Source organism: Diabrotica undecimpunctata, chromosome 1 (assembly GCF_040954645.1).
Source record: "Diabrotica undecimpunctata isolate CICGRU chromosome 1, icDiaUnde3, whole genome shotgun sequence".
In the NCBI taxonomy this organism is placed as follows: domain Eukaryota; kingdom Metazoa; phylum Arthropoda; class Insecta; order Coleoptera; family Chrysomelidae; genus Diabrotica; species Diabrotica undecimpunctata.
This window is the reverse complement of record NC_092803.1, coordinates 42,168,205-42,194,479: the sequence shown is the minus strand read 5'-3', so window position 1 is coordinate 42,194,479 and position 26,275 is coordinate 42,168,205. Positions and strand designations below refer to the sequence as shown.

Genomic DNA, 26,275 nt, shown 5'->3' with positions numbered 1-26,275 from the left:
TTGGTTGAGAAATAAAAGTGTCTCTTCTCCTGATGGAAAACCGTTTAATTAGGTGATGTGGTTTTACTGAACAAAAATTAGATGCGATTGTAACGACACTATTGTCGTGCCAGCGACAAACCACAATTCCTGTGTTTTTATCTAATCTGCAATCGTAAGTTCCTCTTTCCTTTTTTTTTTCATGGCTGTTAGAGCGAATAGGGGGTATTTTAGTGTTCTATTGTCCCTGTATCGAAACGACCTCTAGTTTTTAACTCATTTAATAGATGCATAGATGAGAAGAATTTATCAAAAAAAAAAAAGGTGGAATCTCAGATCTGCATAAGACAGAAAAACCGACGAACAAAGATCCAAGTTTTTGTATGAGGTTGGTACTTGCATTGAATTGACTTGATACGGTGTAAAACATATAATATAACCTAGACGGAGAGTACCTATCCAGAGCTTATAACCCTAGCCAATGGGTTTGTTTTGTATAAATTGTTTCGTTCGTTGCCTTCCAAAATATGGTACATAGCGTCATCTATGCTATGTTCTTGTTCGAAAGGAGCGGGATTTAAAAAATTTGTATTCAATGCATCATATCATGGCCGTATTTTGGCAAACTTGTTTGTTTTGTCCAAACTCGTATTATCACACATTACACACATGAAGAATTTTCATTATATGGGAAAATCTATCTCCCGATAGAGCTCCAGCGACTTTTGCATTATGAATGTCATCACGATTTTCCCAATACATATATCTTTTTGGTAACACCATGTAGCCACTCAAAATAAGCACACTCACAAAACACCTAATCTCATTATCTGTAACAGGTTTAGTCAGTTTTTTTTGTGCCGCGTGTGTATTTTTATATGTTGTTATTATATTGAATAGGCCGTCGTCACAAAATAACCTGAAGAGCTGTAATGACGTGCGATTTTGTTTGGGTCCGATTTCAGGTCTCCAATAAATATCTTTATGATGTTGGTACAGATCACCTACAAGCCATTGCGCAGATCCTAGTTTTTCGAGAATAATCAAAGGTTTTGTTTCTTGTTTTCGTAGTGTGGCAAGATGTACGTCGTCGTCATCTGAGTACGACTCTTCTGCACGCTGATCTTGATTGTCGAAAATAACCTTCACGTCATTTCTCAGCTGACTTCCTGGTAAATGATCTATCGTTGTTAAATCCTCGTCTCATGAATCACAATGTCATATTATTTGCATTATCTGGAGGAAAAATAATTATACCATTAGGAGGCGTTGGAATCTCATCTATCTCAAGTTCTGCAATTAACTCATGCAATTTTAACGGCCTTCTAAAAAATAGCCATACACATGAAAGTAACAAACAACTCAAACTAACATTTCCACTATAATTACAAGTAAGTAAATTAATGACTAGCAAATCATGTAAAACTCCCTTTTGATCTGTAATTTAAAAACTTACCTCCAATTAGCAATATCCATGTTTAATTAAAAAACAAAACAATGCTATGTCGGTATGTAAAGAAACTTTTAAAAGATGTAGGGATATCGAACAATTGGTATATATGTGTTTTACCGACTTTGAAAAGGCCTTTGACCGTGAAACCATGACAAACTTATACGTGTCTTGCAGCAGGTGGGAACCTCCGTATTATCAAAAGTTTGTAATGGCATCAATGTGCAAACATACGAATTGGACATAACACGACGGAAGCAGTGGAAATACGACATAAAGTGAGGCAAGGATGTATTCTATCGCCTCTACTTTTTAATATCTACTCTACTTAGTTGAAGATACAGGCATTAAAATCAACGGAATCAACAATCTCAGATGTGCAGACGACACGGTACTTATTGTCGCCAATGAAGAAGACCTGCAACGAGTTATAAACAGGGTAATCGAAGCATGTGAAGAATATGGGCTAAAACTTAATACTTCTAAGACAAAACTTATGGTTGTCAGCAAAACGGAGGTACAACCAACGAATATCAGAGCGTATGGAATAGAGTTAGAAAGAGTCCACGATATTACCTATTTGGGCGCAAACGTTAACGATAACTGGGATATAAATAAAGAAATAAGAATACGCATTGAAAAAGCCAGAGCCGCCTTCTATAAATTAAAGAAAATTCAAATTAAGAGATATTTATTACGTTAAATCTTAAAATCAGATTAATACGCTGCTACATATTCTCCACATTGCTGTATGGTATGGAGAGCTGGACTCTTACAAAGACATTAATGAAAAAATTGGAGGCCTTTGAGATGTGGATTTATCGACGAGTATTGCGGATAAGTTAGGTTGATCGAATAAGAAATGAAATAGTTTTACATCGAATGAAAAAGAGCACAGAAATAAAAACGATAAAAATTCGAAAGTTACAATATTTCGGCCATGAATGAGACATCCAGGAGAGGCCCAAGCCGAAGAACATCCTGGCTCCGAAATCAAACAAAGTTATTATTGCCAATATGATCGCCAACGTTCGATAATCGGACAGGGTAGTGAAAGAAGAAGAATTAAAGCGAGCGACTGATAAAATATCTTAATCCATATGTTTAACGGCAAATACCACAGGCGCCATCTATCACCGGTAAGTTTAAGTCATCAATATAACGGAAATAGATCGATTGCCTTTTAAAAAGACAGTAGTAGTATGTGAGTTAAGGCCCGTTCTCTTTATCCGATTTTGAAGAGTTTTATCACAGCAGTTCATGTTCCGACCGGTTATTTCAAATTTCGTTCTTAATGTTTCTATTGTAGGTGTTTCATTGCTTCTGTAGTAATCGTATATTATGCTTTTCAATAGTTTTATAAGTGATGCGTCTATAAGTCTTGAAAATTTGTAGTCACTTCGCTTCTTGCGATGGTAGGGTCCATTTTGAACTATTTTGTGTACAGCTGAAAGAGGAATTTCTGTTGCTTGTACCAACAGTTTTTCATTGAAGCCGAATTTCTGACGTAGATTTTTGTACACATTGAAACATACTTGCTGTGTTACAGCATTTAAATGCAATTCAATTTTCCTTACGGGTAATTTTTTTCAGGAAATACATTCACACCGGCACTAGAATTTTCTACAAAATCAGTGATGTTATTGTACTCAATCAACTACATTGTCACACGGACATCACATCACTATTCAAAATAATTAAATTACAGCAAACACTCTATACTCTACGAACGAACTGCTTCACAACTAAAATGCTTATTTTACTAAAATGGCATCCGGTCGGTTGTAAAAAAAGGGATGAACTTATGTTGGCACTCCTAATGTATAAAAACTAGATTTCCCACAAGTAAAAATCTGTATCCAGCATAAACTTTATATTCTTAATTTCTGAATGTAGATAGTAGTTTTTTTTGTAACAAAGTACGTCAAAATTTTATGTTTAATTTAATTTAATTAGCTTTTAGATACTTACAGATCGCTATATTTATTCAGTCGAACAAAGATCTCGTTAGGAGAAAAAGCCGATGTGAACGTGACCTCGTTGACTTTATCCCTGTCCAGGTACGCCCACTGCTTCTTGACCTCTTGCTTCTTAATAGAGACAGCAACTCTTTCCTTCACGTATTTTGGAAGAACTATACTAGCATCTATACAAAGCTTGTACAGGTTGACCAATTGATCTGGATAGTACTCCACCAGTTTTCGCTGTATCACTTCTCGTGATAGTTGGAATCCCGGAATAATAGTGTCATTGAGAACAACTTCCTCATAGACGTCTTTCAACCACAATGTTTGGTCTAACTGTAAATGAACTTCACCGGCGAAAACCAGATTTTTATAATCTTTGGGTTCCATTAGTTCCATTAATTTATATATCGATCTAGACGAAAAGCTTTCGTCTTGGAAGGGGGGAATAGAGCTTGCCAAATACGCGTTAATCACTAAAAAATAAAAACAGTTATTAATACCATAAACTAACTTAATAAAAGGGTTTTATAATGCGCCTATATAGAAGGAAACTCAGGATTCCTATGAAGAAGGACCATATAATATATCCAATCAAAAAATATTAAGAATATGATATGAAAATCTTTCGAATACTTTAAAATGCGAAAGACAAGACATATGAAGTATTAAAACTAATAATTGAAGGAAAAATACCTGGAGGAGTTCTGAACAAAAAATCTGCTGGCTATAGTCCATTCTTGATCCATTTATCTTAATAAATTTTAAGCTATTGCGAAAGCCAACCATTGACTAGAAGAAAAGTCTGTTTGACTGCAGCTTTATGAGACACTTACATATTACGATCAAGTCCTAAGGATAACGAAAACTATTATCAGACTGTATTCAATCGATTGGAAAAACGATGTAGAGATATCTAGCCTTCTTCTTCTGTTGACTGCCGCTCTAAATAGTTCTGCAATACTGCATTCAAACCATTCCTTTAAGTTCTTAAGCTACGATATTCTTTTATATTCTTAGCCACAAGTATACAAAGCACAACTTTGAAATAGAATGCAAAGTGCAAGCGAGAACTTAAAGCAGACTTTGAAGTAGTTGTTGCTCGTATGGTACAGTACGTTTACCCATAACTCCGTGATAACGTTTTAGAAATAGGAAATAGTGGTAGATACCTTCGTTTATAATCTACTACAGAGCGAAGGATAGAAAGATGCAGTACTTGTTGTTGCTTAGGAACACGAAATCGATACTCAAATTTCAAGATCCATCAAATAAGAATTATTGTAGATGTAGCTAAACATGATGAAGATCTGGCAGAAATGGTCCGGAAAATAATCAGGAAAAACATGAGTCCAGTTGTTGGCGAAGTAAGCCATTTTTGTTGCATTGGAAAGAAAGAAATGTCAAACGTGTCGTCAAGGAAGGGCAATCTTTCACATGTAAGAAAAAAATAAAGATTTTATAATAAATGTCAACATAAGATCCTCTTGTGGAGTTCATAGCGTATAGATTGGTGGTGGTATTCATAACCAAGAAAAATCATTGTCGAGTAAAAAAAGTTTGTGTAACCTTCTGGATAAGGTCTAGTGTTAGGGATTTCAGTTCGCGCAAGCTCCCCTAATATGACTTAACGACTACTTTCGTAGCTGGGACCGAGGGCTTTACGTGCCCTCCGAAGCACGGTGGCAGCTCAGTTAAATTAGAAATTGAAAATTTTTGTCGATGCCGGGGTTCAAACCCGGGCCCTCCAGCTTGTTAAGTCAGTAACATAGCCACTGAGCTATGGCTGCCACACTGTCGAGTAATATGGGTGCAACAAGAACCAATGTTCGACCATAAATAATCAGAGACGATCTTAAATTATTATCGGCAACTTAGAACAGCAACTGGTGTTTTAATTAAAACATTTCGAAAATTTTACTTAATCAGAAAATATTAATTGCTGAAATTTCCGACCGGTTTATATTGGAAATGGACCTTTTTGAAAAAACTTGGGCCTGTACTAGCTAATAACAAGTGTGTTCTCAACGTCGGCGGTAAAAAGCTCTTTTCATGAAGAAAAAGATATCTGCTTACTAACTACCTATGACTTAGCTATACCTAGTCATACTGAGAAAATTGTAATGACCAGACTTGATGGATATTGTAAGGAGCGAAGTCCGAGTATGCTCGAAAACGTAATCTCTTATAAGAGTTCGGGCCCTCGTTGCTGTCAGAGTCATGAACTTAAAGGAAACTGCTATCGAATTGAGTGGAAGAAGTTTGGTAGGACAGTGTGTTCCTGTAGCGCCGATTGTAGCTGGTAGAATTCCAAGACTTTTTAGCGTGGATGAAACAAGCCTAGTGACCTGTAAAATCAATACCGGAAATGCTCAGCCAATCAGACAAAAATAAAGTAGACGTTTTTGTATTAAGTAACACCATCTCAATGCTTTAACAAAAAAAGATAATGCTTCTTTGTACCTGGAATACACTGGACTTAAAAAGTGGATACTGGCAAGTAGGAAGGGAACCATTGGATCGAGAGAAAACCGCATTCTCCATAGGATCGCCTTTGGCAATTTACAGTTATGCCTTTTGGTCTATTTAATGTTCCCGCTGCATTTTAGAGACTAACAGAGACAGTTTTGAGAGGACATGCATGGCAAATATGTTTGGTTTTTTGGATGAGGTAATTGTGGTTGTAAGATCATTTGCCGAGCAATCTAATAATCTGAGGAAAGCGTTCCAACAATTACCCAAATTTAGATAGACTATATTGTATCTAGTAATGATATAACAGATAACCCTGAGAAGGCTAACAAAGCTCACCGAGAGGGAAGAGAATATTCTTACGTTGTTCTATGGGTTCAGTCAAAGTACTTCAGTTCAGGGTGAAGCACAACGTGGTATAAATAACTTTATTTAACTCAAAAATTCAATTACAAATATGACATTTATCAATTACATTAATATAATTGCCGCTTAGAAAACAATTCGCACTGATACACAGAATCGCCAATACTAATCTTCAGGCCCGCCTCTACTGGCTTATAAAGGAACGGCTGGAACGAAAAATGTCAAAAAGCTTTCGAAGAAGAAAAAATTGTTTTGAATAAGTATGCTAGCAATATTGCTAAACGACAAGATACTCAAGAAAATTAACTATGTCTGAAATGTGTCTTGGATTGGAAAGGTAAATATGAAAGACCAACCTGATAGGCTGTAAGTGTATGTAGTTCGGAAATTAAAATTTACTGAAAAATGAAAAATTTACTGTGGAACCGTCAGGTACTGAAAGGTAATCTTCGAAATAGAACTTGAAAATGACGATGGAACGAAATTAAGCTACAGCTGATTGTACCTAAAAGTAAATTGTCAGAAATATTGCGTCAGTTTCAGAAGATGTCTTCCTAGTTCATTGTATCACCCATCACCAAGGGAATATTCTCAGTATCTAACAAAATATTTGGTGAATTGGATTAGAGTTGGTATAAAGTTCTGCGCTGAAAAGATGTTTTAATGGAGAAAAATAGGTCGTCTACTGAGAGAGTAAACTACGAGAAAATATGGCGTACATTAATCGCTTTGAGACAACTTTTATGCCAATCTCACATAAAAAATTAGCTTTACAAAAAAAGGAAAATGGATTAGAATACTAGATTGGAAGATGGTCAAAAACATTGCAGAACTGATTTTTCGAGAGCCTGATGTACAAATTATCGTATACTGCTTTCGAAGGGATTCTGCTGTTCGAAAACAGTGGATTGTTACTTCTTCCTCAAAGACTTGTATCATGCTGGAAATACCTGCCGATTTTGTCACCGAGAAAAGATGCAAGGCATTTATAATCGGGACGGTCAGCGCTAAGAAATGGTCAGTGCTATAAGTCCTGGCCTGAACTTTCGCATGACGCAGATAATATAGAAGACGAGATAGTTTTAAGATCAAGAAATTTGTTTAAAGTTGTATAAAAAAACTACCGTATGTTCCACAAACAATTTTCTATAATTCATTCTATAAAGTATCTGTTAATAATATCTCAATAGTGACTCTGTCACATATCCTCCTTTTCTATAGAAGTCTTCAATTATTATTTTTTATGTTATTTACGATAATAGTTCTGACTCGCCTACACGAAATGGAGTTATTGTAGAGTGAAATCACAATTATTAATATTGTAGATCTTTTTTTTAATATTAAACCGTGTGTCATTCTACTTATTAAGGATTAAAATAGACTTACCTGCTCTAGGCCTTACATTGCAGCGGAACTCTTTAGGTAGCTTGTACAATCGAGTTAACATTGTGTTGAGAATAACTCCAGTGTCCAACAGTTTGATGTTAACCATATTTTCTTTCAATATCTCTATCAATTCGCATCTGCTGTACTTAAATTCCTCGTCATCCGCGTAGTAGAAAACGTAGTGATGTCCCAATTTGGGTTTCTGAACTGCTTTCTTTCCTGACCTTAACGTAGCGTTAAGATCCGCCGTAACGTCGTCTGGAGTATCGTATTCCACAAGTTTATTATCCAAGTCAACGTGTTGAAGTATCTAAAAATGATTTTAAAAACAGGTAAGTCACCCTAAAGAAGAAAATAGTGATAATGGATAACAAAATTCCTTTCTTGGGAATTCGCAATCAACCGTTACAAAGCAGGAGGTTTCTCTTACGGGATTCAGAGGATTCATTAAGTTGGTTGATAAACTCTATAAAATAAGCAGCTACAAATAATACAGAAATATGCATACAGAAGTAAAATGGAAAATCGGTGGATTCCAGCTTAAATTTATATGTAGAAAAAATGCATCACCCTGTATATATATATATATATATATATATATATATATATATATATATATATATATATATATATAGGAGGTAACTGTAAGCTTCACATTTTAAAATTAGTTACAAATATAATTCCATAGTCTTCCATAACACTGTACAGCATAGAAGATATGTTTTTTAATTAAACACCCTGTATATTATTTTAAATTTAAAATATGCTTCAAAGTTACAAGAATACAAAGTTGTTTTGTGTTATACAGAATATTTAAAAAATTATAACCAAATTTCAATGAAAATCGTAACAAATTAAACGCCCTGTATACTTAAAAAGGGGTACAAAATCAACGACTTTTTGCAGCCACAAGTTTTAAATGATTGTCAAAATTTATAAAAATCATTGATTTTGCTAATACTCTTTAAATCCAATACAGGGTAAGTCAAAACACAAATTCATTATTTGGTCAGTGAGTGGAAAAAGAACATAAAAACATATCTTACCTTTATCGAATACAATGCAACATCAAGAATATTCATAATTTTGAATTTAATCTTTCCAGATTTAGGCAAGCTATCAGACACATCCAATTTGGAGCTTAAATTATGTCGTCCGGAGCAGAGATTCTTGATACATCTTCCAAAAAGCTTCAAATGTGTGCACAAAGGGATCCCATGATTCAGCTTATATTGTTCTTCTTCATGGAGTAAACTCTACGAATGTTACGATAAAAATACACATTTTGCAATTTATAAGAAATAAAATATATAAATGAAACTTATTTGCAACATTTGCAGCAGTTTAAAAACTGAAACGCTTGCACACAGATTCGTTCATGGTAACAATGTTCAAACCGTCTAAACGTCGTTTTATTGTCACGCCTGTAACACATGCTTGTCAGACCGTCAGTCAAGTGCAGTAGAAATAAGTATATTTTTTGCTTCAAACGTGAAAGAGAGAAAATTATTACTTGTATGCTACATATACATTTACGCTGTTATATCAATTAGGATTAAAATAAAGCATTAAAATAATAAACATTTTATTTTTAACATTTTTGTAATAGATTATCGTATTTAAAAAATGCTTTACCTCAGAAACTTCTTGTACTTGTTTCGGTAGCTGCTTCTTCAATTCTGATGAATTGATATATCTGAAGAATTTAGGCATCTGATTTGTACAATTTTCATCACATAAAACTACACTTCTCGTCGAAATTTTCATCTGAAAATAAAAAATTTGTTGTTTGATATAAAAACTCAATTAATTTGTAAAAAAGGGAACAATTTACTGGACGAAGATCGACAAGTATAGAGAAGACTAGCATGATTCGGTTACGGTTTTAATAAAAATCTCTTCATGTGCATGCAAGAAACTAGTATTCATAAAGAATAGCTTCCTGGCAGAAATTCTAGAAGATTCTTTCATACTCCCCATTCGCATTGACTAGCACAATTTGTCATGTGAGATAATGTGAGACCATGATACAAAGAATAACTTGTATTCTTTGTTATTTTTTCTATCATGATACGAGAACCTTACGTTGAGAGAGTTATAGTGAATATCTGGATAAGATAAGCATTAAGCGGTTGGGTCTGCCAGAATTATATCCAGGTCTCAATTTCATCGAACATATCTGAGTGAAGTTGGAACGACGTATCTGAAGATTACACAAGCTGCAAAAACTATCTAGAAGCTAAAAATAATTGCCATTGCAAGAGTGAAATAACAATATTCAAGCACTCAGCAATTCACCAAAGGACGTATATACGTTATTAATAATCCAGTTTTCTCGTTATTAAGTTTTCTTCTACTTTTGAAAATCCTCATGTAAAATGCGTGATTTGTAACAAAATTCTACAATAGCTCTGTGGGGTCCATTAAGCTTAAACAACACTTTGAAACTAACCGCCCTGAAAATGAATATCGAATAGATGATGATTTCTGACGACGTGGTACCTAGATATAGGCCTAAAATACCTCTCCAAGTGGAAATTTCTCCGCGAGAGGGATGGTGAAATTTAAATATTTCTATACCATTAGAAAAATATTACATATTTACAGATACGTTAGATGTTTTGGTACACTTACTCCCATCGCATATATAGGGAGAGGCCAGGTCAACAGTGCGCATACTAATAAAGGTCAATTCGCTATAAGCATAACGCAACGAGCCGAACAAACAAGGCTATATCGGGAGATAAAGGAAGACCCCGTTCTGGGCATGCTTGTAGACCGAGTAGTCCGAAGGTACAGCTTATTATTATATTAAAATGTTTATCAAATATCATAATACCAAAGCGGGAATACTGAGAAACGGATTCGCCAGTAACGGCAAACTTAAGTTGATAAATACAGATGACTCCAAAACCGATAAAGCTACAGGAGATGGTGTATACAACGCAAGACCAAAGACAGAAATCCGGTTAAGCTTGGGACCCTACCCCTACACCACCGTATTTCAGGCAGAAGTTGCCGCTATACAAAGGTGTGTTATGGAACTAATATGTCGGCAAGTAATAAAATGAATCAATCGCGATCTACTCCGATAAATAATGGTTGATTCAAATCTTGTGTGCGACTGTTTGGGTATCCTCTCCAAAGGTAGAAGTCGGAATAGAGTAACACTAGCCTGGGTTCCAGGGCACAAACGCTATGTAGACAACGACAAGGCCGATAAACTGACCCGAGAAGGTGCTTGTACGCCATTAATTTGCCCGGAGCCTTGCTTTGAGGTTGCGAACACACACAAAACATCAGCCATTGATAAATGGGTGCAAGAAAAGGGACATCCAGCCAAATTCACAGTTGACTTACTACCCACAATCGAAAGGCTGTGAGGGTGACAGTGGAGCTGCTGAGCTTGCGTCGCATGAGCTTAAGGGAATATATATATATATATATATATATATATATATATATATATATATATATATATATATATATGAGCTGTATATAGCTAAGAGAATAGAGCTTCCCTAGTTGTATTAGTGTGGTCAGTAAATTTATTATGACCAATTAAATCAAATTTGACGTTTAATAGAATTTTGTAAGGATCGGGGTGCATATCACTTCGGTACAGGAAACCTACTGGTTATAGATTTTAATCTGGAATTATGTAATCTTTAAAGACACGAAAGGGAGTCACAGAAATATGATTTGAAATTCTTCCGGATATTAGGTCTAGTCTAATAAAGATGAATTACATTATTATCCACTAGGAAACTAAGTTCCTGTAGCTGGCTGTATACTATGTATCACCATATATACCATTTGTTATCAACAAGAGTTGTTATCAACAGGTCCTCGAAGACACTTTGTCTCAGGACCAAGTAACCGATGTAGAGCCATACGTTGCCATGTTACCAATTCCAACGGTAACTTAAACATCCTAATTTTTAATAGTATATAATGTAACATATTTGTAAATTTATAACATTTAAAGGGTTTTCACCCATATATTTTAGTGGCTCATAGCATGTGCACTTTGTTACACTGATGATGGAATTTACATTCCGAAAACGTTCTGTATTTGTGATATAGCCCGTTTGGGTATTTTATTTATACCTTTTACTAAAACTTTTGAAATAAATTTTTTTTTTGTAATTAATTATTATGTATACTAGACAAGAATTTATGAGGCCTGCACTTGATATCCACTTGTGCTCACAGACACAACACTTTCCTCTGGTCCAGAATCTGCCTCTTACTTTCTAATCTTCTTCACAGACTAGTTTCTTAGACCTGAATCTAATTACTTTTAGCTTTACTTCTATAAATTATTCTGCTGACTACCTGTTTGTTTACATATTTTATCGTGTTGACTCCCTTTCCTCAAAAAAACTGGGTGAAGAGCACATTGGCGGCTAGGCAGAATAACCAGTGTAAATCCCGAAAGCGATAAAATTAGCCCAGTTGCTTTAATTAATTAAAGACTTCTTCTAGTGTAACCAACCATACTTTGAGCCTTTCAAAGTGGGGAGTACGTGAAGGTTAATGCCGTCCCTTTGCATTACACCCTCTCATATGCATGCTAATTAGAAACCAGAAACGAGTTCAGCTCCAGACTCTTTAGTTTATTGCGCAAGTTATTTCTTTATAATTAGTTTTCTTCAAGATAGCAGAATTCAAGCAATGTTGCATTTAAAACGATGTGGTAGTTAACAAATATAAAGTTGTTTGAGTTAATTCTCCAGCCAAGTACATCATTTTCATCTCGCAGTTAATATATGGCAGGATAGTTAGCCACGTGAAAGCCACAAATATGACTGCAGCTTTAAGCAGGCCAACAACAAGCCTAAGGTCTAAAATAAGAAGAAAAAACCGAAGAATTATCAAGCAATGTAGATACACAGTTATTCATAAAACAATTTAGAGATATATTAATAAAACAACCTACCTCTTTAGTCTCTAAAGGACTTCGGCAACTCTCCAGAAGACATTTATACCGTTTCACAAACTTCGTCCAGGTCGTTGGAAGAGAATAATGTATTAATACGTGAGCACACGTAACGCTCAGAAATGAGTTGAGGGTATAGTCGCTGCACACCAAAACTGTGAAAAAGAAATGTTTACAAATACTAAAATTGATAAAGACTTGGTACTTATAAATGTATATATTAACAGTTAATGTTAAGATCTTTACTTAAAAAAAAATGTAAAATTGATATATTGCAGTCAGTCCCAATATTAACTAATTTTTTTTAAATCATGAATGTGTTGCTTGTGTGAGTCCATTTTAAAAATAGATAAAAGAAATAAATTAGACTTACAATCAATTTAATTTTACTACCCAAGACGACCGGTTTCGCTTTCTAAAATTTGCAAAACATCATCAGGTCAGTGGTACAAAGTAAATTAAATGCTGAAATTATAAAAAGCCCATATTAGGGTGCCGTCTTATAAGGATATAGATCAAACAAGTTATAGATCAAAAAAAGGTTTTAGTTATTATGCCAATATTACATGTCTGTGTTTATTAATATGCATAAAATTGCTTTAGCAGACAAAGTAACAACCCACAAATTGGTAAGAGAAAAAAATCTGTTGAATTGTAATAAATTAGAAATAAACAAAATACTACTTACATTCCGGTACAAGAGTTTTTATATAGTGATTGGTGATACATAGTTCAAACTATCCCGTATTACTGATAATGAGTGATCTTCGGTCAATGTTGTAACTGTCTGACAACTTAGGAGGAAGTTTCTTGAGGGGAGGGATGTTAACAGATGATACAGGAGTAAGGTATATATTATTGTTTGTTGAAAGAAAATGTGATGTTTTATATTATTTAAATTATTAAAGTAATTTATATTTATTAAAGAGATATATTTTGAAATGTATGTTAAATTATTGAAATTTTTTTTATACAGAAAGAGGACAGTTATATGACGATGAATGAAAGTACTTGTACTATTTTGTGGGTGTGCAATTTCTTTGACTTGTAATTATCAACTTTTGAAAAAAAAACCCAATTCCTCTCCTAGCAAGTAATGTAGTGCCTATAAGCCCCTTTTTTAAAGTTTATATGTTTGTTTTATCCTGTTCATTGTGTTCTGTTTGTCCCTAATTGTGTTTTATTTTATTATTTTAACATTTGACATCACAATTCTCTGCCTAGCAGAAATTAAGTGCTTTTATTCAAAAGTTGATAATTACAAGTCAAAGAAATTACACACCCACAAAATAGTACAAGTACTTTCATTCATTGTCATATAACTGTCCTCTTTCTGTATAAAAATATTTTCAATAATTTAACACACATTTCAAAATATATCTCATTAATTCATTCATTGTCATATAACTGTCCTCTTTCTGTATAAAAATATTTTCAATAATTTAACACACATTTCAAAATATATCTCATTAATAAATATAAATAACTTTAATAATTTAAATAATATAAAACATCACATTTTCTTTCAACAAACAATAACATATACCTTACTCCTATATCGTCTGTTAACATCCCACCCCTCAAGAAACTTCCTCCTAAGTTGTCAGACAGTTACAACATTGACCGAAGATCACTCATTATTAGTAATACGGGATAGTTTGAACTATGTATCACCAATCACTATATAAAAACTCTTGTACCGGAATGTAAGTAGTATTTTGTTTATTTCTAATTTATTACAATTCAACAGATTTTTTCTCTTACCAATTTGTGGGTTGTTACTTTGTCTGCTAAAGACATGTAATATTGGCATAATTACTAAAACCTTTTTTTGATCTATAACTTGTTTGATCTATATCCTTATAAGACAGCACCCTAATATGGGCTTTTTATAATTTCAGCATTTAATTTACTTTGTACCACTGACCTGATGATTCTTTGCAAATTTTAGAAAGCGAAACCGGTCGCCTTGGGTAGTAAAATTAAATTGATTGTGAGTAAGTCTAATTTATTTCTTTTACCTCTTTTTTTAATTTTTTTTTTTGTAAAAAATCACGCTTTTATTTCAGTCGTCACTTCAATCTGAAGTGACGATTGAATTATTGTGTCATACTTTACCTGAAAAATTTCCTCCTTGGGCATTCGTCCAGTTATCTTCTAACAACATAATATCTTCATGGGATAGACTTTCATAAATGGCAGTACATTCGATTCCATTAAACATAAACATCGATTCTATAGTCTTAATTTCTTCATCTTTACATAGAACGATGGATTTGTAAATTTTATGTGTGTCTTTTAAAACGCCTAAAAAATATTTGGATATTAGCCAAGTCTGTAATGTGTTGCTTATGTAAAAACTGTGAAACAATTTTACAAAAAGACGAACGTGAAAGAAACAACTTTTCATTTCAGACAATTGGAACTGTAAAAAAAAGCAGGATATGGAAAGAAAAGGCTAAAAAACACTTCTAGACTTGCTGGATTGGAAGAGACAACAAAATTCGACTGATCAAGAAATCATAGATAATGGTGCTCGCTACAGCCACATGATGTATAAATTATTGTGCATAAATAAAGTATTGTTATGAATGGAGTATAATTTCAACAAAAGTGTTACATATACTATAAATTCAATAGGATTGTCAGGTTATCGCTTAGAAATGATAGATCCTCGAGGGGTCCGAGATGAGAGACGCGTGTAGTTCAATGGTGGCGTGTATATTTTTAAAATAAGGAAAATAATAGGAAACTTGCACATAAAAATATTTTTGCGTCAACGGTAAAATTGTTAATTTATGTTAAATATATTTTGTTAAAATGTTATGTAAAAATATTATATTCAAAATATTACGTCTTAACAATTAATTGTGTAATCCAGATGTACACACAATATTTTCATTCATTCATATTATTTTTAGTTTAACAAATATGTACATGTTTATTGTACAACATCTCAAATGCTAAATTATACTTACTTACTTAAGCCGTCCTTTTGTACCTTACGGTGTCGAGGTGCTAAATTATATTATATTTTAAATCCAAAATTTTCTCCCTTATAATAATGAAATGTCACGAATATACAGTGTGACCCATTTAGATTGGAAACACCTCTATAAAATTTGAAGTTGTTAACCGATTTTAACCAATTTTTTTTTAATGTCATGTAATAAAAGGTCTATTGCGGGACAAAATATGAAATATTAAGTTAAATTTTCCGGTCATTCTACGATACTTTTTCTTCGTCGAAAATGGAGAATTTGTATTAGCGATTTTTTTAATAAAAAAATTTGTACGCCACTGGATTTAGAGTGGCTGCAAATAGCTATGACAAAAATTTCATTAAGATATATTTATTAATAACAAACTTATGACAACTTAAAATTTTAAAACTCACTAAGAAAAAAAACACTCTGTATTAACGTTAAAAAAACACTATGTATTAACAGAAACATGGAAACATAATTTTAGTTTAAATCCTAGTTGCCTCTACCAATCCACCATCTAATTGGATACATTTGTCGTAGCGTTTATGAATATTCCTAATTACATTTCTTAGTTGTTGGGGAGTAATTACTGCACATAGTGCACATGCCTGTCGAATTCTTGCACGAAGTTCGTTTATGTCTCTTGCACGGGTTTGGTAAACTTTTTGTTTGATAACTCCCCAGAGAAAGAAGTCTAAAATTGTGAGATCTGGAGAGCTGGGTGGCCAATCTATCAACGGACTACCCCAGCCTATCCAACGGTTCGGAAAATTTTCATTTAGCCATTGCTTCACGGTTCTGGCGTAATGAACTTAACACCCATCTAACTGGATATACAAATTTAATCGTTCATTAATTGGGAGCTCATGAATAGCATCCCACAAGTCGGTGTTTAAAAATTATAAAAAGTTCTGTGAGTCAAGTTTTCTTCAAAAAAGAAAGGACCAATAAGTCGCTCGTTCAGTATACCACACCAGACATTGATTTTTTGAGAATACTGGCTTTTACAGTTTATTACCCAATGGGGATTATCTGCTGTCCAATAGCGACAATTCTGTGATGATACTACTCCATTTGTAGTAAAAGTGGCTTCGTCGGTAAACAACACGTTTTTAAGACATCGCCGAATACTCTCTCGAGGCACATTCAAATATAAACTGGCATTCCTTAAACTGGCATTAGGGTTATTTCTGAAATGATCTAAAATGATTTAATCATTTCCTCTTCTTCTTTGTAACGGGTTATTTTTTAAAATTAGTTTTGATACTGCAAACTGCAGGACGATCCACATGTCTGTCATTAAATATTGTACAAACTTCCCTGGCACTTCTACAGTTATCTCCCAAAAGATATATAATTTCAATTTTTTCTCTCAAACTTAATATTATTAAAACAATTTGAAGTAAATATTGTTGCAGATATTATGCATAAATTTATGATAGCACTGAAATTTGTATGCACAAATAATGTCAAACAGTAATATCGTTGTCATGGCAACTGAGATTTAAGTTGTAGCATGTATAGCATTGTAAAGTTAATAATAATGTAAGTGCGTTACTTGCATTAAATTTTTATGCTATTTTAAACATTTCTTTGTCTAGTAGTGGTTTATTATTAAAATTATTTGAAAAATAATTAGTTTTATGGTTATCTGTTGATACAGGGTGTTATTTTTTGACTCGTAGCTTAGTGAGTTTTAAAATTTTAAGTTGTCATAACTTCATTATTAATAAATATATTTTAATGAAATTTTTGTCATAGCTATTTGACGCCACTCTAAATCCAGTGGCGTAGAAATTTTTTTAATAAAAAAATCGCTAATACAAATTCTCCATTTTCGACGAAGAAAAAGTATTGTAGACTGCCCTAAAAATTTAACTAAATATTTCATATTTTGTCCCGCAATAGACCTTTTATGACATGACATTAAAAAAAAAATTGGTTAAAATCGGTCAACAACATTAAATTTTATAGAGGTGTTTCCAATCTAAATGGGTCACACTGTACTTCTGGTTCGTAATAATTTGTAAAAAACAAAACCTATCATTTATAAATATCTTAAATTCATAACAAACAAGAAAGAAAATAACTTAAAAATATAAACGAAACTTTTAGTAGTAAACGTAAGAATAACTAATAACTATTGTATCGCCTTGCATTTTCCCAACAGAATATCTTCCACTGCTTTTTATAAAATGTTCCACCGTTAAGACATCAAACTGTAGATGAATTGTCAGATTAACCTTTTGAAAAACCCTCGTTAGTCATAATATGCGTTTTAAACTAAACACGACGTAGCATTCAAATTGAGCAATTTCCAAGAACACAAATATAATACCTGGAAATTTCCAATTAAATACGATTAAAATGGAAATAATAGAATTCCCGAAACAGCCTTGTTTTTTCTTTTGAACTTTTATTTACAATGTATGTCTTGTATGTAATGTATGGTTAATGCATGACTGCCAGTTGGAAGCGGTTATATTTTGTATGGCTTGGTCTAATAATAATTTGACATCTTTTAATTTAAAGGTTGTATTCTTTTGCGCTACCTCATTTTTTATTTGTGCCCATATTAGCTCGATGGGATTCAATTCACAATGATACGGTGGAGTTCTTAATACGGTGATGCCATGCTCGCGTGCCATTTCGTCTACTGCAAATCTGATGTATGAACTCTTATGTTCGCGCACTATATCAAGTAATTGAACCTTTATCATGGATTCATCAAAATCTATATTTTTACTTCTTAACCAATCTATTATATCTGCCTTTCGAGATGCAGAAGTCGGTATTTTTTCCATACGACGGCTGTGATAAGGTGCATTGTCCATTATAATTACCGAACCAGGACCTACAAGAGTCAGTATAGACGAAAACCACTTTTCAAACACATCCGAATTCATATCCTCATGATAATCGCCCGTTTTGATTGAGGTAAACACATTTAAACCATCTTGTAAAAAACCTGAATCACTTCCAATGTGCGTTATAATGAGACGTCTTCCTTTGCCCAAGGGTGCTTTTAAGCCGGTTGAAAGTCCCTCAATGAAAGCCTGTCGCGCACTTTTAATATTCAAGTCTTGCCATACTTTGGATTTCGTATGACCCTCATTCAACCACGTTTCGTCCGTATAATAAATTTTTTTACCAAGTCGTCTAAAATCACGAATTTTTTGCAAATATTTTCTCCGCCATATCACTAATTCGTCTCTCTCGATCAACAAACTTTTCCGATTTCTCTTCACATACCGAAAGTCCATTTCATGTAAAGTTCTTTGTAATACTCTCATGGATATTTTATTTAAAGTCTCATCTGCGTCTGCATTAACTTCTCGTTGAATAACCTTTAACGTGGGCAGTTCGTTCCTAAAATAAAATCCATGAACTTCGGACTATACTTTTCGTACTATCGTCCAATACAATTTTTGCACGTCCTTTATGGATTGGTTTTTGGATAGGTTTGTTACCTTGAATTATTCGGAAAACCGTACGAGCCGATACTTTCGTTAAATCTCCAGACAATGTAGCGACGTCCTCTATAAGCATATCTGGATATCTTCTACGCAATCCCTCATAAACCGATTTTATCATTTGCTTTTCTCTCACAGATAACCACCTTTTTTTATTTTGTTTATTAACAGATGTACTGCACGTTGGTTTTGATGCCATGATGTTACCCGACGGTACGCTCATGAAATACTACCACCCACCAGATTTAATGGTTATTTGTGGGTGAGTTTTCACAATGTTGCCGTATTGCATTAAGAATATTACTTTCGAAAAGAAATAACGATGTCCGCCTGCCTCTCTATTGGCATTCAGGGTATACCTCAATGGCACGGATAAGCTGCAAGCGGTACTAAATAATACATTTCGCAACAAGGTGAGTGTACCTTCTCTAGTTCGGACTTCCAACAGATGTAACCGTCAAAAATGATAATTGAGAAGTGGTTTTGTGTGCTAATAAAGAAATAAATATATAGCCGCTTACCACCGAGTGTTAACGAACTACAAAATGTCTGCCCTGACAATCCTATTGAATTTATAGTATAGCGATGAGTACAAATAAAACTGTATTGAACTTAGAGATTTATTTCACAACAGTTAATACAAAGAGAATAACTTGCTAGTATAAGAGCAGAAAAATAAACATACTCACGTTTTAATTCATTATCTTTAGAAGCTGAATTCGTAAATTTCATCGAAAACTCCACTTGTCCATAGAGAGCTGCTTCCAAATAACTACCAACACATACCATAGGTACTTGCTGCAAGCTCTTGATCAGATACTTCAGTTCAGAATCCCACTGTTCGGCACAAACTATTAACTGCAATGCCTTGGTGAACGCTCGATTTTTCAGCATCGACTGCGCCATTTCAAAGATGGCGCTCATAGTGTCTTTATGTTTGCTTAGTATATCATCTCCGTCTTCAATGATTAAGTGACACAGACGTTTGAAGTTTACGCTCTTGTTCTTAATTAATTCTACCAGAATGAGTGGAGTGGTGATTAACATATCGGTGCGACTCTAAAAAAAATGCCATACAAATATGATACCAAAATATATTAACTGGGAGACCTGGCTACTGTACGATAAACCCATTTGTTTCATCTCTAAACAAAGTTTCACTAATTTTGTAAGTTAAAAGTAAATTTATTGAATCAGTGATTAGCAAAACTTTTACTGACAGTACAACTATTGTCGATGAGTTCATGAATCTACATCAAGCACTAAAAACCAAGTAAATGGAACGCCACAAGGATCTGTTATAAGCCAAAAAACTTTTACTTTCAATAAACAACACTTCTTGTAACACTTTTATTGGTTTCAATAAACAGATTAGTTACCGCTTGTTAACTTGTTAAAGAGAAATTATACGCCAACGATCTGCTTCTATATTCAAAAGGAAAAATATATTCTCGATACAAAAAATTCAGTAGTTAGGAATAGCCAGAGGATCGGATCAGGTTTTCCGGACACGTGAGGTCACCAATAAAACATCAGGACTTCCGGCCAAAACATGAAGAGAGCGAAGAATCACAGATAAAAACGTGGATGGGGGAAAGGAAAATGGCAAAAGATATGCCGTCTATTCTCTGGCTCGTACAAAATGGATAGGTGGAATGTCCTATTTCAAAATAAGGAGAGATTTAAAAAAAAGTACAGTCCCAAGACAAATTAAACCAATAAGAATGCCACAGGACCTTCAAGCCATAAGGAAAAACAATGAAACTGTATTAAAGATAATTTCATCAAGAACAGAACAACGCACGAAGTTGAATGTAGAGAACATTGTTTTATTGCCTCCAAACTGTTTATTTTGTAATGTCTCATACGATAAGCCTTATTAGCACTGTATTATGATTAAAATAAATTATTTTCTCAGTATATAAAGTAAAATTTTTGTTGACCTCCATACACAGAAAAAAATAAGATAAACTTTTTAAAATTATTGTAAACACAAGATTACCATTGGTATTTCGGAAACTTTCCAGACAAAAACATCCTTGTGTTTTGACTCTTGACTGCTCACCAATCTTGATAAATTTGTAATCACGATGTAGTCACTGTTTCTACAAACTCCGTCATTGCCGGTATCAAGCCCGGATGAGAAAGGAAGAGGCTGAATGATTAGTCATGGGTCTTGGTGGCAGTAGCTTTGCCAAGCGGCTGCTATTATTAAATACCAAACAATGTAGTGACACACGTCAATGATACTAACAAATCCTGAGTGAACTTGATGGGCGAGGGGGAGTTTTCAGTGCCCTATATCTGGAAATATTTGGCTAAGGTATGAAAACCAAAACAGAAGAGTCTCTGGCCCTCCAAGTTGGGGATTAGACCTATGCAAAGAAGTAAGGACACATATTTTAAAGTATTTACCTGGAACACTCGTACACTTTACGAACCTGGAAACAGGTATGTGATATATTAGTGTGTATATTATATTATACTACAAAATATAATGTTCACATGATTGCCATACAAGAAGTACGAAGGACAGGCTACGGCGTAATCCAAAAAAGAAATCATGACAAATATTATAGTTGCCACAGACGAGACACCAATTTGGAACAACCTTTATAGTCAATAAGAAAGTCCAGCACTTGGTTATATATTATAAACCGGTAGGTCTAAGGGTGCGTTCATTACGGAGACCATGGCATGGTATCCTCGCCTAGAGCATAGCACTGATAGTGAACGCTCGCATTTAAAATAATGCATTTATTTTACGTGGCGATGATAATATAATACCATCCTATGGTCCGATCGATGGTCGGTACCTCGTTATGAACGCACACTTAGAATGAGCTGCTTAAGGATTAGGGGCAAGAAAAAGACCAATTCTATGATGAATGTACCAATTCTATGTATGAAAGCACATACTAGAGTTGTGATAGAAATGACATTAAGATAGTAGTCGGAGATCTGAATGCAAAAATCGGAAGGGAGGAAATATATTTACCCCATATTGGTAATCATGAAACGTAAATTGAGTAGTCAGCTTTGCAGCCGCTAAGAACATGGTCGTGAGAAATACAAAATAAAAAATTCTTGTACCGGCATGTAAGTAGTATTTTATTTTTGTTTTTTACTAATTTTTTACAATTCAATAGATTATTTCTTACCAATTTGTGGGTTTTTACTTTGTCTGCTTAATCAAATTTATTCATATTAATAAACACAGACATGTAATATTGGCATAATTACTGCAATTTTTTATCTTTATCTTTATAAGACAGCACCCTAATATGGGCTTTTTATAATCTCAGCATTTAATTTACTTTGTACCGTTTGACCTGAAGATGCTTTGCAAAGTTTAGAAAGCGAAACCGGTCGTTTTGTTAGTAAAATTAACTTGATTGGGAGTAAGTTTTATTTTATTTCTTTTATCTATATTATATTAATATATCGTATCGATCCTTAACAATGTTTTGACAGGAAGTCCTCCGGCTGTTATATCGGTGACGTCATGTGTACGGAAATCGTGATCCGATCCTTCGGTTACTCATAACTACTGTTGACATTTCACAAATCCAGATCTGCAGATATATAGAAACAGTATCAAATTTTTAGAAATGTTTTTTGATAAAAAATTATCTTGAAAAATACACATTACGTACATTAAGGGATCTTGAAAACTGGTCTTAATTTAATGCTATCTTTGTGTAACAACAATTGAGGGTAATATTTTAAAAGTTTTATTCACATTTACAAATCACTTATGCGGTCCAAATTTGATTATGTATGAATCGATTCTGCCAAGATGACAGTACTTGCTTAACTCTGAATATATCTGTCGATATCTTATGCAGCAAATATTCAAGCGAGAAAGTCACATACTTATTTACAAAACCTCATTTAAACAACGAAATTCTCATTTAAAATTTTAGATTACTAAATGTCATATAAAACATCAGTAGGTACCTTAATTGAAAAAGTTTTAGTGTGATTTTGCCAGATTTATTCAAGAGATATTTCAATTTTTTTAGATACTTACTGTATTAATGTGGACAAACGGGTAAGATCCCACAGTAATATATGCCCTTTGATTCCCTAATATAATTTTAACTAAATCTCGTAGTTCGTCACACTTCTTCGTACTCCCGCAAAGAATAATCACGATAGGTCCTCCAGCTACCTTGATCAAAGAATGATAGCGATCGTGCTTCTCCAAAATAAAAGTTAGCATTGCCGGCAAATAGGCCATCGTCTTGCCAGATTGCGGACCGCTGATCATAAAGACGTGATGGTTGCGAAGAATGGCCGGCCAAACATAGGATTGGATCCTTCTGGCTTCTATGTATTGGAGCCGACTGAGATTATGGTGTATGTCTCTGTGGAAAGCTACTTTGGCGATTTCCTTGATAGGATGCACTATACTTTCGCTGAAATTAATAAAAAATATTTGTAACGATAGAAAGAAGCACAGATCATAAAGCACAACAACATCAACTTTACAAAAAATTAATGGTACATTAAAATTAACATTGCAAAAATAAAGACCAAGAAACAGAAACCCCATTGCTCTAATTATAATGTTGGAACAGATTAATTAAACAACATTTTTTTAATGGCAAAGACCAGGTGTTAATCAGCCAGTTACAACATGACTAATACCTCAAACATAAAAATTGTTACAACATTGTTACTTTCTTTTATAATTCTACTTGTTAATATCAGTATAAGATTTACAGTTTCATGTAGAACTTTTAATAGTATATCTGCTTTATCTGCAGTAGCGATTCAATCTTATTCTTCTTTAGATGGAACTTTTACTTTGGTAAATCTGGTGAGTACTTCTCCTAGGCGGTGGCAGGGTGTCCTAAGAACCTCTTTTGATTGTATATTTGCGGCTTCGATGGTTTTCAGGACGTACCTTTTGCCGAAAGATCAGATCCGAGTCTATTATTGGGAAGTTGGCCAATTGGTGAATATATGCTGATGGATAATCATTATATGTGTATTTTGTACATGTGAAGGGGAGACCGGTGGTGAGGGTTTCCTAATATATCCTCTTAGTGTTCTTAGGAGATTGACCCTTCTGCTCGCCCTGTTTAGGGTGTTTTAATAGCAATATTCCAGTTGAGCGACTTAGAAAATTTGATGCCTAAATAGGACACTGACGGTGTGAAGTTAAGCCTTTCTCCATGGCTTATACCATCTTTATAAGAAAATCATTAATATTCAGGTCAGCGGGGTGCTATCGTTCGAGATGTGAAATTCCATAAACAAGGGATCATTCCTGTACGATCTACAAATTAACACGTTCGCAGATATTAATAAGAAATATTGACTTTTAAAAATCCATATGGATTTTAATGAAAAATACATTAAATAATGTTAAAACGAAAATATTGGTAGGGGTCTTAAATCTCTCAAAGCGATTGTTGGCCAAAAAAAGTAAGAGGCAAATCCAACTATGTCCCTTATCATAAAAGAAAATATTAGTATGAACAACAGTGGCATATGCCGCACAATAAGAAACACATAAAGAATACTGATGTAGACATATTTTTGGATATACTTTTATTATTTTGTATATTAATGAACTACCATATGTAATGTCTGATGCATTTGTATCAGTTTATGCGGATGACTCAATAATGCTATACCGCGATAAAGACATAAATTGTTTACAAGATAAAATAACAAACTCACTGAAGACCTTCTCTGATTGGTCCAGTAATCAGTCGCTCCTGTTCAATGTTCACAAAACTAATTTTGTATCATTTACATCCCGTGCAAGTTCTACTAAACCTGATCTAAATATTGTCATCAATGGTGAGGGTATTTTGAATTGTGGTGATGTGAAGTTTTTAGGAGTGACTTTCGACTTTCATTTTTCTATTTATTATTGGAATGTGTGTAAAAAACTCAACTCATAAGTGTTATGAATTGAGAAATTTGGGTAGAATACTTAGTCTGCAACATCTTCGTCTTTTTTATTTTGCTGAAGTACAGTCGACAATGAGTTACAGTATAACTATCTGGGGTGGCTCTCCTGGTATAAAAAACGTTTTCAAGGCCCAAAAGCGTATTGTGAGATGTATTGCAGGTGTTCCATAATGGTTGGTCTTGTAAAAGCCTATTTAGGGATTTAAATATATTAACAGATACTAATTCATAAGAATCAAAGAACTTCTTCATTTAACAGTGATATTCACTCACACAACACAAGAAATAAGAGACAGTTTGTAGTACCATATCGACATTTAGAAATAAGTAGGAAGTCATCTACTGTCTGTGGTTTACTACTGTATAATCAACTTCCTCAAAAATTTAAAAACATTAATTCAACTACAGCTTTTAAAACCCAAGTTAAAGAGTACGTAGTGACCATGTGTCCTTGTACATTAGGTGAATATTACGAGAGTGTATCTGTGAATGTCCAAGCTGCAACATTACCAGATTTAATATTATTTTAATTATATTACGCTGTCTATATTGTACGCTTTAATGTATTTTAGTGTTTTAAATATTTTTAATGTTTTATTCCATTTTTTATAATGTTTAATAATTTTGTTTAATCTATGTACGTACAGTATAACTCATACATAAACTGTAATTCTAATAATTATTACGCATATGAAATTTTTCAAAGCAGGTGTCAACACAGAAGGCTAATCCTTCTGAACAGGTTTTGCACATGAACATGGTTTCTTTCCGTTTATTTGGGATAAACAATATTGACATCTCATGTGGTGACTTTTGGTTGGATTTCTGTTATTTGGAATTGTTTGGGGAAAATGCATAACCTCAAACCGATGGACATTGTTTCAGGTACATGATCTATGCGCTGCCTTTTTCCTTCTCTAGTCGGACCTGACCTTATAATACGTCTTGCATATTTTGTTGGGGCTACTCCAAGGTATCATTTAGTTCTTCATAGTATTGAAAAAAGTCTTATTTCTCTCAAAATGCTTAGAAATATAGTAGGAGTTCCACATGGTAATGTCTAATAGTGAAACATTACCTACTTTCTTATACCACCGTATACTTTTTCGTGAAGGAGAATGTATGATATCATCTTGTCGTTACGATCCACACCAAACATATTGTAATTATACTGAGAAATTTCTTCAGGCTTGTCTTTTTAAGGAGGAACTTCGGAGACCATAACAGTATGTTCAGCATACAAAAGTATGCGTCGTATCTTTGATTGAGTTGGGGAAGGTCGCTGCAAACTATGTATAAAATTGTGAGTTCCTGTGGGACTCCTG

At 33.8% G+C, this 26,275-nt stretch overlaps 1 protein-coding gene across 2 annotated transcripts in view; it reads right to left on the bottom strand.

Moving 5' to 3' along the window:
* LOC140448643 (uncharacterized) overlaps positions 1-26,275 on the bottom strand; it is a 69,179-nt gene that overhangs the window by 23,836 nt on the left and 19,068 nt on the right. For both annotated transcript variants that reach the window (XM_072541745.1, XM_072541754.1), the window contains 8 exons: positions 23,053-23,440; positions 19,709-20,078; positions 14,678-14,866; positions 12,560-12,714; positions 9,253-9,384; positions 8,664-8,873; positions 7,618-7,927; positions 3,401-3,869 (listed from right to left, as the gene is read on the bottom strand). In XM_072541745.1, the coding sequence (XP_072397846.1) occupies positions 3,401-3,869; positions 7,618-7,927; positions 8,664-8,873; positions 9,253-9,384; positions 12,560-12,714; positions 14,678-14,866; positions 19,709-20,078; positions 23,053-23,440 (2,223 nt within the window). The remainder of the gene's footprint in view (positions 1-3,400; positions 3,870-7,617; positions 7,928-8,663; positions 8,874-9,252; positions 9,385-12,559; positions 12,715-14,677; positions 14,867-19,708; positions 20,079-23,052; positions 23,441-26,275) is intronic.